General features: G+C 48.5%; 1 protein-coding gene across 4 annotated transcripts in view; it reads left to right on the top strand.

Annotated features, from left to right (window-relative positions):
- IGSF3 (immunoglobulin superfamily member 3) overlaps positions 1-12,113 on the top strand; it is a 100,818-nt gene that overhangs the window by 68,261 nt on the left and 20,444 nt on the right. For 3 of the 4 annotated variants that reach the window (XR_011073572.1, XM_068540579.1, XM_068540580.1), the window contains exons 5-8: positions 652-1,041; positions 2,440-2,499; positions 5,241-5,642; positions 8,331-8,735. Coding sequence is in view for 3 of the 4 variants with exons in the window: in XM_068540579.1 (XP_068396680.1) it covers positions 652-1,041; positions 2,440-2,499; positions 5,241-5,642; positions 8,331-8,735 (1,257 nt within the window). In the remaining variant the exon portion in view is untranslated. The remainder of the gene's footprint in view (positions 1-651; positions 1,042-2,439; positions 2,500-5,240; positions 5,643-8,330; positions 8,736-12,113) is intronic. The other variant, XM_068540582.1, reaches the window with a different exon arrangement.

The raw sequence follows: 12,113 nt of genomic DNA, 5'->3' as shown, positions 1-12,113 counted from the left end.
ATTAGTGAAAAGACATTAGTTTTCACTTTTCCTATGCAATTTTGTTAGGGATTGTCTTACCTGTGTCTTATTTCCAGTATTCACTTGGGGGTGGAAGACATCTTTCTCTCTCTCTCTCCAGGCAGATAGATAGATAGATAGATAGATAGATAGATAGATAGATAGATAGATGGATAGATAGATAGAATGTTTATTTGGATTGGGGTCAGCACCTGGGGCACTGGGTAATTTGTCTTACAAGTCTCAGCAGGGTCATGTCTATAATATCTACTGAAAATATTTGTAATCCGGATGCTTTAATGGAGTTCTGGGCATATAGATCAAGGATGGACCTTTGTAATCTGCCGTGCAAGTGAAATTAGGAGTGATATTGCTTGCTGACCTCAGAGTCTAACCTAGGGCATTATACGCTGCAGAGAGAGTCCTGTCGACTTGATTGGGATAACAAGCCCTTTAGACTCTCTGGGTCTGGCTACCTTTGAGTTCTCTCTGTGATATTCGAGAGTTTTTCTCTCAAGACACGCGTGGAGGTGCCTTCCCAGTAGTCAGCTTGGTGAGAAGGTGTGGGTGGTGGGAATTTGCTGATGCAGTTTGGAGAGCCGGGGCCCTCGGTCACCCAGCATGCATCCGTTTTGTTATTTGTTTTCTCAGACAAAGAGTTCACCGTTCGGCTGGAGACGGAGAAGCGGCTGTACACGGTAGGTGAACCGGTGGAGTTCAGGTGCATCCTGGAGGGGCAGAACACTCCCGACCGTTACTTTGCCGTCTCCTGGGCCTTCAACAGCTCGCTCATTGCCAGCATGGGGCCGAACGCTGTGCCGGTCCTCAACAGTGAGTTCACCCATCGGGAGGCCAGGGGCCAACTCAAGGTGGCCAAGGAGAGCGACAGTGTCTTCGTGCTGAAGATTTACCACCTCCGCCAGGAGGACAGTGGGAAATACAACTGTCGTGTGACAGAGAGAGAGAAGACAGTCACCGGGGAATTCATCGACAAGGAGAGCAAGCGTCCCAGGAACATTCCTATCATCGTCCTCCCCATCAGTAAGTGGAGGGATGTGCTGCTTCCTTCTCCTCCCGCTGGTCTGGTTCAGTAGCTAGCACCGTCTGAGAGAAGTCGGGGCAGAGGAGAAGAGCCATGGGGAGGGAAGGGCAGGGCGGGGCAGGTTCAGTCAGAGCTGGCAGAGGAAACCTGTTAGCCCCTCTCCTTTCTCCAGCTCACCTGCCCACACTTAGCAACCGCCCCCCACCACCCGGTAGGCAGAGCATCAGGTGCATGTTTGCAGGCTGGAGGGGGGCATGGCAGATCCTAGCGCTAGCAGCTCTGTGTAAACGCCTGCATTGCCAGCTCAGCCTGGAGGCCAACCAGGAATCCAGGACAGCTGTTTGCTCCTGTGTGGGAATTAAGTCCCAGAAGAAGTGGGTGGATGCCTGTCTTGAAATCTCACTTAAGAGGGTTGGTCTTTTATGGGAGGATTTTAAATGCTAAAGTGCATTATTAAGAAAGATTTGCTCTCTGGGTTTTGGAGGTATAGGGATTGGCATTACCCTAATTGTCTATCCCCTATCGGAATTGGGTTTTTAAAAGTCAGTGGATGGGACCTCTCACATCTTCCTGGAGCACAGGCTTTTAAAGCTTAGCTTATTTCCAAGGCTGCTTAGGTGGGCTCCCTGCCTCCTTGTAGCTGGCATTGTCTGGGTGGGTATCAGTCAGGACTGGGGACTCGGGGGGCTACCTGTGTTTGCTTATGTTGGGTTTAATTCTCCGTAGTATCAGGATGTTCTCATTAATATCTCATTTCTCTCATAGTTTTGTTTTTAGTAAAATGAGAAAGCTTAGAATGCCCTGATTTTAAGCAAGATGGTGAAGTTTTTTAAACTAACCTTTAACCTATTTCTCCACTGCTCAAGCTGTTCTTTCTCTTAGCCCTGTAATGATTCCCTTTACATTTTTATTTACACTTTTACATATTTAATGTAGCTTCAAGTGTGAAGAAAGGAAACAGACAACAGGGGTCTTGCCACTCTTTTTTTCTTTTCTCGCCAACAGGATGACTTTCCTTTGTGCTTTTTTTTTTTTTTTTTTAAATCTCTCTCTCACACACATCTCATTATCTTGAAATTCTTTTCTTTCTTAGACTGTTTCCCCCTGCAATGCCTAGCATGGTGCTTTGCGTAGGGTAGGTGCTTGCCGAATACTTGTAGAATGGAATTTGTTAAACTGGATGCCCACTCTCTTTAGTATTTTCCTGTCAGACTGCGCCTGCCCTAACCACGGTCTCTCTACTTTTAAATCTGCAACTAATTCCTCATTGTTCTATAAGGATCCAGGGAAGGACAGCCACACTGTGTACCTCCCTATTTTTTTGTACTAAGAGATTTCCTCCATCCCCTTCCAAGAACTTGTTTGATGATCTGTGGCCTGCTATATTGCTTTTCCAGCAGATAACTGGGTAGTTAAAGTCCCCCAGCAGCACCAGATCCTGCCCCAAGGCCACTTGGGTAAGTCTACCAAAGAACAACAGTGATCACATCGGTAATGGTGATAATAAAAACTCGGATTTTTAATGGCGCTTTTCCTCTCAAGAGCCCAAAGTGCTTCTGCGTATATCATCTCCTTCTCCGCTCCCACCCCTCCAATCCTTGGAGAGGCCAGTATTCTATTCATCCTGTGAATGAAGAGGCCAGAGCACCATACAGGGACGTGGCCGAGCCGGTTCTGATAGTGGTCGAGCTTGCATCGCATTAGAAGTATTTGCTTCTAACTCCAGATTCACTGCTCTGCGCTTAGCCTGTGCTCCGTCATCAACCTCCTGATTTGAAATTTCATTTGTAACCGTGCACTCAGATTCTTATTAGTTCTGTCCTAGTTTTCATTTAATCCAGAGAGTTTTAAATTGTTGGCTGCCTCTTCTCAGGCCTGAGAACACTTGTAAATAGTCTTAACGGGCAGTCAGCACTGTGTCTGCATTTGCCTTTGCCTGGGCTGCGGAATCGTTTTGCTTCTCGTAGTTTCACATCTCACTGCGTGGTTTTTCCAGGCTTGCTCAAGTAACAGAGCACCAAACAGCAGCCCTTGTAACAAACAAGCCAGGGCTTATAGAAGATAGAGCCCATTGGGGTGACAGTAGGGGGTGGGAGTGATGTCCTGCAAGTCATTCTTCTGCTTAAGGCAAGCAAAGGGATTTTTTTTCCATTGATGCCGAAGTTGCCCTTCTTTAATTCCTCACTTTGAACTGATAACGCTGGAAGTGAGTCATTAATGAGTCTTTAATCTGAAGAGGAATATTGTTATTATTAATGATGATGATGAAAAATAATTACCCCATCTAATACTCTCAGTGTCGTGACCCTAAGAAGTAGGACTCTTAGTATCTCCATTTTGCACATAAGAAATGGAAGCTTGGGTAGGTTAAGTAAGAGCCCCAAGATTGCAGAGTTAGGAAGCAGTAGACCTGGGCCTGAGCGTGGTCTGCCTGCCTCCAAATCCTTGCTTTCAGCCACTACTGCTACAGAGGTAGCTACTCGGGAGCCCCGTCATCTCCATGACTCATCTAGGTATGGCTCCTGGGAAAATTCCTCTTCCCCACCCTGTCTGTCTGGACCTTTTTTCATGTGAAACAAGCCAATCCAGAATGGGTGGCAGACGTGTTCACTATAGCAAGAGCTCCATGCCTGGGCTCAATGCTCATCTTTGCATGTTTCTGCCTGTGAGGGAAACGCACGGGAGAAAAGATTGATTCAAATGCATGGTCATGGGTATGCTTTTTCCCTCAGTAATTGGGTGTGCCTCTTAATCTGGGATTTGATTTACTGATTGATTTAAAATTGATATATGTGTTTCATGTGGATGGTGCCCAGAAAACTGGAGCCGAATTAGTCTGGTACTTTCTGTTTTTTAACACTTAAGGGCTTTTGGAGCTCTATAGATAATTATACAAAATAATCTATGCATAATTAAGATAGATTAAAGTATCCACACTCTTTATAAAAACAAAGAGTTAATGGGAATAATAAAATTAATTATGATCATGGTAACCAGTTTTTGAAAACCTATGTATTAGGTGATTTATAGACATTGTCTCATTTACTTTTTAATCTTTAAAGAACTGCACAATGTAGCACTCTCCGTATCTCATAGAAGAAGGCATGTAGAGCTTAAATAATTCCATTGAGGGAGTTCACATAGCTAAGTGAGTAGCAAAGGAGCGAAGGAGAGAGGAATCCTTATCCCAGAGTTTGATTGGCAGAAAGTCAAGGTCAAGAGCAGCGGAACCCCAGGGCTGAAGGTGGACAGCCGCAGGAAGGCGAGCCACCGGCTTTGGTCTGTTCCTGTGTGTTAATCAAAGTATGAAAGCTTGCTCCCCGCACACGCTGTGAAATGAGGCCATCTGTGCTCCATTACTGCCCACACCCAAGCAAGCACGTGTTGTCCTCCAAATACTTCCTGTCACTTTTTTTTTTTCTACCTCCTGATATTGCCCTGAAGGACTCAAATGGCATGTATGGATGTTCAGCTTTTATTTGACTGCCGTAGCCCTAAATTATGGGAAGATTCGGTGAAGTAGAATTTTCGAGGTATTCAACTTACTGAAAATCCAAGTCAAAAATTCTTGAACCCTGCTGAACACATTACAGTCATCCTTCAGATTTCGAGGGGGATTGGTTCCAGGACCGCCCCAAATCTGCGGATGCTCAAGTCCCTTATATAAAATAGCATTGGATTTGCATATAACCTACGCACATCATCTCTAGATTACTTATACTTAATACAATGTACATGCTATGTAAAGAGTTGCCAGTGCACAGCAAATTCAAGTTTTGCTTTTTGGAACCTCCTGGAATTTTTTTTTTTTTTTTTTTTGGCATATTTTCTATCCATGGTTGGTTGAATCCATGGATGTGGAACCAGGGGATATGGAGGGCCTGATGAATTGCTTTGTGCCTTAAGGGTAATGTCTTTCTGTTCTGATTCAGTCTCAGGGCTTAGACGCTCATGATCCCACACGTTATCTTTGTATCCAGTAAAGGGCCTCCTAGGTTATCAGATCTAAAATCACAGGGAGCGAAACCCAGAACCAGCCAGGGCTTGCAGCAGCAGCAAGTGTCAGAGTGCTTGCATCCTCCAAGGTCCCCTTGTACCTGAGTAGAGTGACATTTGTACCCCTCCTCCTTTGATGTCAGTGGGGAGGGCTCAGTGGAGCCCAGAAAGCCCCAGCGTGGCACTCTCTCCCTCTGCACAGAGAGCAGCATCTCGGTGGAGGTGGCCAGCAACGCCAGCGTCGTCCTGGAGGGCGAGAATCTACACCTCTCCTGCAGCATCCGCACAGCGGGTAGAGCCCTAGGCCGCTTCTCCGTCATCTGGCAGCTGGTGGACAGGCAGAACCGCCGCAGCAACATCATGTGGCTGGACCGGGACGGCACCGTGCAGCCTGGCGCGTCCTACTGGGAGCGCAGCAGCTTTGGGGGCGTCCAGATGGAGCAAGTGCAGCCCAACTCGTTCAGCCTGGGCATCTTCAACAGCAGGAGGGAGGACGAGGGCCAGTACGAATGCCACGTGACCGAGTGGGTGCGGGCAGTGGATGGCGAGTGGCAGGTCGTGGGGGAACGCCGGGCCAGCACCGTCGTGTCCATCACGGCTCTCGGTAAGTAAGCTCGGCAGTCTTTTCGTGGGCCCTTTGGGGTGATGCTGCCTTGTCAAGACTCTTGTAGGAGACGGACGGCACCTTCCAAAGGGTTTGATTGAAGAAAGTATTTATGGAAGTGTGGATGGGGTTCAAGGAACCAACAGTGGTTCTCCATGGTGGGCCCTGGGGATGGGCAACAGCTGGGCGCTGTTACTACTCCTTGGTCTGGGTGGTAGGAGCGAAGTTGTAAGGATTCTGGCCAGGCGAGTGGTGGCCCCAGGTGGAGGAACAAAGGCCACTGCCAAAATTAACCTGGAAGAGCGGGAGCAAATCCTCTCCCTCCTGCACCCCAGGCCCTCCTGTACCAGGGGCTCAGCCCTCCTAAAAATTCAGAGCAGGGCAGAGAAGGGTAGAAAATCACCTTTTGCCATTTATTTAGCCCTTACTACCCTTCCTGGCTGAGTGTAAGCACTTAAGCTTAATTGTCCCTTGGAATCCTCACCTAGCCTACAGATAGACACTGTCATTTTACAAGGAGACTAGTGAGACAAGTTGGCTAATTTGCCCAGGACTATAGCTTTTAAGTGACAGACACACAATCTGAACCCAGGAAACCAGCAATCTGTCTTAAATTTTTTTTTCAAAGCCTGTGTTTTTACCTTTTCCTCTATAAGGCTCTTCCTAGGGAAAGCCATGTCCTGATTAGCATGAAATGAAAAGATACCTTGAAATTTGCTAAAACCAAAGAATATTAGATTTGCTTCTCACAGGGTAAAGAGGCTTCTATCAACATTTATCTGCCTAATAGAATCAGTATATTAAAAGACCAATCTGCTACTTTGCTGGGGAGGTAACCTGTCATGTTAGGTGTTTCTGTTTGTTAAGAGACTGTGACATCAGTTGTCCTCAGTGACTTTGCATCCCACCCCTGGGACCATGCTGCCACCTTCCTCATAGGTAGGGCTGGTGGTGCTTTGGACCGTCTTACCCCAGTAAAGATGGCAACACCAAGTGGTTTTGCCCCCAACAAAGTCCTTTTTCACCGCCTGCCCCAGATTAGAATTATTTTTACTTTCCATAAGCTTAATCCCAAAGGTTGACCTGCTTTCTGCACTCATCATCCCATTCAGATTTCTGTCTCTGGAAACCTCATCCAGTGGTTGAGTTTCCAGGTCAGCTCACTCCCCGTGTCTCTGCTCAGTATCCTGTGTGGACACGTGGAAATGGAACCTGTGAGGAAAGTCCTGGGCGTCCAGCAGAGGGAGTCTTTCCCATCCTGTGAGGCTAGGAACGTCTGAGGGGTGGTTAGGGTTAGAAGTAATTTTACAGCATCAGGTTATCCTCTGAGTTTTTTCATATTCACTGTATGTCTGTGGTTCCCATAGCCAGAGCTTACCAAGGGGCTCTGGCCAGGCTCTGCCGAAAGATTCATTTGGTGCCTTGTTTTTTACCTGTGAAGTTTAAAGTACTTTCCTTTATGTCTGTTTGTTTTTTAAACAAACTACATATTTAACAAAATATAGTATATACTGTGTGTCAGGTACTATTCCAAGTATTTTATAAGTACTAACTCATTTAATCTTCACAAGGACCCATTTTACAGATGGGGAAATAGAGGCAGAGAGAAGTTAAGTAACTTGCTCAAGGTCACATAGCTAGAAAGTGCCAAAGTTGGGCATCTGGCTCCAGGGTCTGTGCCTTTAACCACTGTCTTATGCTTCCTGGGAGTAAAGCAACCTAATAAGCCCCCCGGAATCAGTGACACACAGATTTATAGTGTGACTGCCATTTACTGGCAGCTTGATAGAGGACAATTTATCTACCCTCTCTGGGCCTCAGTTTCCTCATCTGTAAGAAAGGGGTGATGGATTCAGTGAAGTGTGATGAAAGCCAAGCAGTTGGCACCGTGCCTGGCCCATAGTGCTCAGGAAATATGGCTGCTGTCAGTTTTATGATCATAACGAATGTGTTAACAGTCAGTCGTATTTCAAGGCTGAAGGGACTCTGATCACTTCTACTGAGGAGTCAGTATTGGGGATTAGTGATGCTGGAATATGGAGAGACTCAGCCTAGCGCACCTGCAGGGCCCCAGCTCACCCCAGGTCCTCCTTGGTGAAGGTCAGTCCCTCCTGCTGTGGGTCCCTCGCTGCCTCTTTGCCCTGGATTCCGTGGGGAGGTGGGAGAGGGACCGGAGAGCAAGCCGGCGCTGCCCAGCCCGGGGAGCACAGGCACCTGCTCCACCTGCCTCCCCTGCTCCGGCACTGATGCACTGGTAGGCCAGGCACAGGGGCCGTCTGGGCTGGGGCAGGGTGCATCCACCTGAGTGTGATGAAGGAAATCGGCTCTTTTCTCCTGTTCAGCGTGGAATCCCAAGATATCTAGGGATGGCCCCGCCTACATGCACTCAGTCCCTGTGAGTGGGACTGATCCAGCACAAATCCACGTGAGGGTTTCATCGGGAAAAGTTTGCTAGTGCTGCTTAAGGAGGGTTGCCGCCGGCCTCTTTCTGTGGGGTCCTGTGAACTGCTGGGTTTCTGTGTCAGCACGCTAACAAAAGTAATACTGGCCTGGGCATCCAAAGAGCCCCACGTGTGAGCCTTTGCTCTGTCATGCTAGCTTTTGCCAGGAGCCCTGTCACCGCGTCGCATGGCCCTGAGAAAGCCAAGTGTCTCCTCTGGCCTGAGTTTCTCTGCTCTCTCTCTCCAGAAACGGGCTTTGCAGTCACTGCCATCTCCCGCACGCCGGGGGTGACCTACAGTGACTCCTTTGACCTGCAGTGCATCATCAAACCCCATTACCCCGCCCGGGTCCCCGTGTCAGTGACGTGGCGGTTCCAGCCGGTGGGCACCGCCGAGTTCCACGACCTGGTGACCTTTACCCGGGATGGAGGAGTCCAGTGGGGGGACAGGTCCTCCAGCTTCCGGACCCGAACGGCCATTGAAAAGGCTGAGTCCAGTAACAACGTCCGGCTGAGCATCAGCCGAGCCAGCGACACGGAGGCGGGCAAGTACCAGTGTGTGGCAGAGCTGTGGCGGAGGAACTACAACAACACCTGGACGCGGCTGGCCGAGAGGACCTCCAACCTGCTGGAGATCAGGGTGCTGCAGCCAGGTGAGGGGCCCGGGGTCCCCCACGCCTGCTCCGGCTGAGGAGACCTACAGGGAGGCGGGAAGTGTCGTGCGCTGAGCCCTCGGCCCGGCTGCTCTTATTTCCCAGCTTTCTAGTTTGAGAAATTTCAGGTGTGTAGGAGGTCGCAAGACTCGTATTCCCTTTTGGCGATGACCAGTTGTTAACATCTTACCACGTTTGTTTCTCCCTCTGTGTGTAAATTTTTGTTGTTTTTGAACCATTTGAGGGTAAGTTGCCAACGTCAGGATACTTCCTTCTAAATACTTCAGTGTGTATCTCTGAAGATCAGGACTTTGTCCCACCCGACCACAGCAGTGTAATCAGACTCTGGGAATTTGACGTGATTATAGGACAGTACTAGCATTTCCCCAGTTGTCCTGAAAATGCCCCTTACGGTGTTTTTTCCTTCTAGGATCCAGTCAGGGGTCACACATTGTATTTAGTCGTCATGTCTCTTTATTTTTCTTTAATTTTTATCATTTGTTAAATTTTTATTTATTTATTTATTTTTAATAATTTGGCAGTTTCTTTTCTTTTTTAAAAATTATTTATTTATTTATTTGGTTGCACTGGGTCTTAGTTACGGCTCTCGGGCTCCTTAGTTGCAGCTCGCTGCCTCCTTAGTTGCAGTATGCGAACTCTTAGTTGTGGCATGCATGTGGGATCTAGTTCCCTGACCAGGGATCGAACCTGGGCCCCCTGCATTGGGAGCACGGAGTCTTATCCACTGCGTCACCAGGGAAGTCCCTGTCATGTCTCTTTAGACTCCTTTAATCTAGAATAGTTCCCTAGCCGCGTGCGCATGCGTGCGCGTGTGTGTGAAGACATTGATATTTGTGAAGCGTGCAGGCCAACTAGACTGTTTTGCAGAAAGTTCCATCTCTTAATGTCACCTCCTATAATCCTTGCAACAGTGATGTGAACAAGGTACCACTGTCCCCCCCGTTTGCAGACAAGGAACCTCAGAGGCTAAAGGGAAAATAACAGGTACTTACTGAGTATTTGCTTTGTGCTAGGTGCTTAGGGTTGGTTATTTTATGAGAATTGCACAACAGCCTCAGGAAAGATTAAGTGATCAGCCCAGGGTTGCCTAGCTGGTGAATGGAGCCAAGGTTTGAATCCTTGTCCTTCCTTCCTCGACACTTTCCCTGACCCAGACCCTGTCCCCCTGCCCTGGATTTGAGCGCATGAGAGCAGGCAGGCGGAGTCTCTCTCGCAGCAGGTGACAAGGATGCACTCATTTGGGGAGCCTTAGTCAGGGGGCGTTCTGCCAACACTCGCCTTCATCAGGCCCTTCCCCTAACGCGGGGCAGAGGGTAAGTTAGTGCTGCTCTTATGGTTTCCTCCGTGTCTGTACCTGTCTCCGGTTAGGGTGGAAGCAGGTGGAGGGTGGACCCCGGCCCTGGCTCCTGCTTCCCTCCATTGCCTGGCCCCAAGCAGGAGAGCACAGGCATGCGTGCAACGAAGGGTGGGGGCTGGATGGGAGGTGACTTTGCAAAGACTTTTTTCTGACTTTCTGCCCCACCCACTTTGCAAAGATGGTTTGAACACCTTGCAGAAAGGATTTTTCTGCCTGCTCACAGCCATGATGTGTGCCCAACCCGGTCTGCTCCACCACTGCAGATGGTCACGGTGCTTGTTATTTTCAGCAACGCGAGGTTACGAAATGGCAGTGTCTGGGCTTATCCTTCGCCTCTTCTAACCCCATAACGGAGTTCTGTATCGAACCAGTTTGGAACAAGTGAACTGTATAAATGATGGGACAGTTCCTTGGCCAATTAGAGCCTAAACTTGGACAACGAGATGCCGGGGAAGAGGCTGCTCTGCTGAAGTGGATTTTCAGGTTAATGGAAGGCTAAGCAGAGACCCCATTTTATGTGAACCCTTGTTGTGGAAAGTGCCAAGGGACCCACTTGCCTGCCTCGCTGAGTAATTGCACCCTTTGTGGTCTCCTCTGGCCTCAGGGTCGGGCTGTGAGCCTCCTTGGTGCCCGTCACGTGGTTCCAGCTGCAGAAGGTAGAGGAAGTGCTGACCCCAGGACCTTGCCTAGCCTTGCGTTTTTGAATAAATCCCTAATAGTTGCTTGTTTGTCTCACGACTTAGAATCTAAGGCTGGAGTGACTCAGGGAAGAAAATGGAGTTAGGTCATTGAAGGTTCTAGTTATTTGGATTCAGATCAATTCATGGTGCTACTAAAGGGGAAAAGGGGCAAAGATGTATTAAATACATCTTGGGTGCCAGGCTTTGTGCTTAGTACCTCTGTTTTCTTTTTAAATTCATCCAGCAATGAAATAATATAGATGCTTTTATGCCCATTTCGCTAATGAGGAAAGCCAGGCTCCCAGTGTTTAGGAGCCCTGATGGAGGCAGACCAGCTTGTCAAATGGAAAACAGATTGGAACAAGACTGGAGCCTAGGTCGTTCTGATGTCCATATATCTCTATTTTCCATTACATCATTTTATTGCCCCCTGGAGAATAGTTAGGGGACCCAGGATCTGCTGTGACCCAGACACTGTCTTCGTGTCTCCTGTGGCTTACACTGAGTCAGTTTGTTTGTGATTTCACTGTAAAGCGAGAGCAGGGGCTGGCGTGGGAAACTTGGGAGGCAGCAGCAGCGTGCTTGGCCTCTGCTCAGAGGTGCATGGTAATGCACTTGGCTGGCCCTCTGGGGGCCGCAGAGAGCAAGGAGGGTGCTGAGGCTGGGCGGGCGCGGCCCCTGGGAAGGGCTGTGGCACCAGGGAGAGTGCATCCCCCTTAAGTGTTACAATCTCTCCTTATTAAATATTTATGCATTGAGCACTTAATATTTTCCAAAGGGCTTCATGTTCATTTTTACTCTTTTCCCCGCACACCCTGGTTGGTACTGGTGCTTTTATTTGGGGGAAGTAGAAGTGGAAAAATACCAGAGGGCTGACCGCGTGCCGGAGCGTGTACTGGACACTTGGTGTAGATGACCTCAGTCACCTTTGCTGCAGCCCTGGGAAGAAGCTACTGCTTTCCCATTTTATAAATGGAGTAACTGAGCCTCAGAGAGGTTGGGACTTGCCGGAGTCAAGAAATAGAGAGTGGGAAGTGGGGATGGGAACCCAGGTATGAACTTTATTAAAAAGCAGTTGGGGTGGATGAGAGGGAGACTTCGGCCTTTCTTAAGGCCATACAATAAAAAATTATTCTTTCTAGGACTTCCCTGGCGGTCCAGTGGTTTAAGGCTCTGTGCTTCCATTGCAGGGGGCACGGGTTCCATCCCTGGTTGGGGAACTAAGATCCTGCATGCTGCACGGCGCAGCCAAAAAAAAGGGGGGGGGGAAGTATCCTTTCTGCATTCAGTTAATAGTATCATTTACAGAAGCGGTTTCTC

This window comes from Eschrichtius robustus, chromosome 3 (assembly GCF_028021215.1).
Source record: "Eschrichtius robustus isolate mEscRob2 chromosome 3, mEscRob2.pri, whole genome shotgun sequence".
NCBI classification, from domain to species: Eukaryota; Metazoa; Chordata; class Mammalia; order Artiodactyla; family Eschrichtiidae; genus Eschrichtius; species Eschrichtius robustus.
This window is presented reverse-complemented; position numbering and strand designations above follow the sequence as displayed.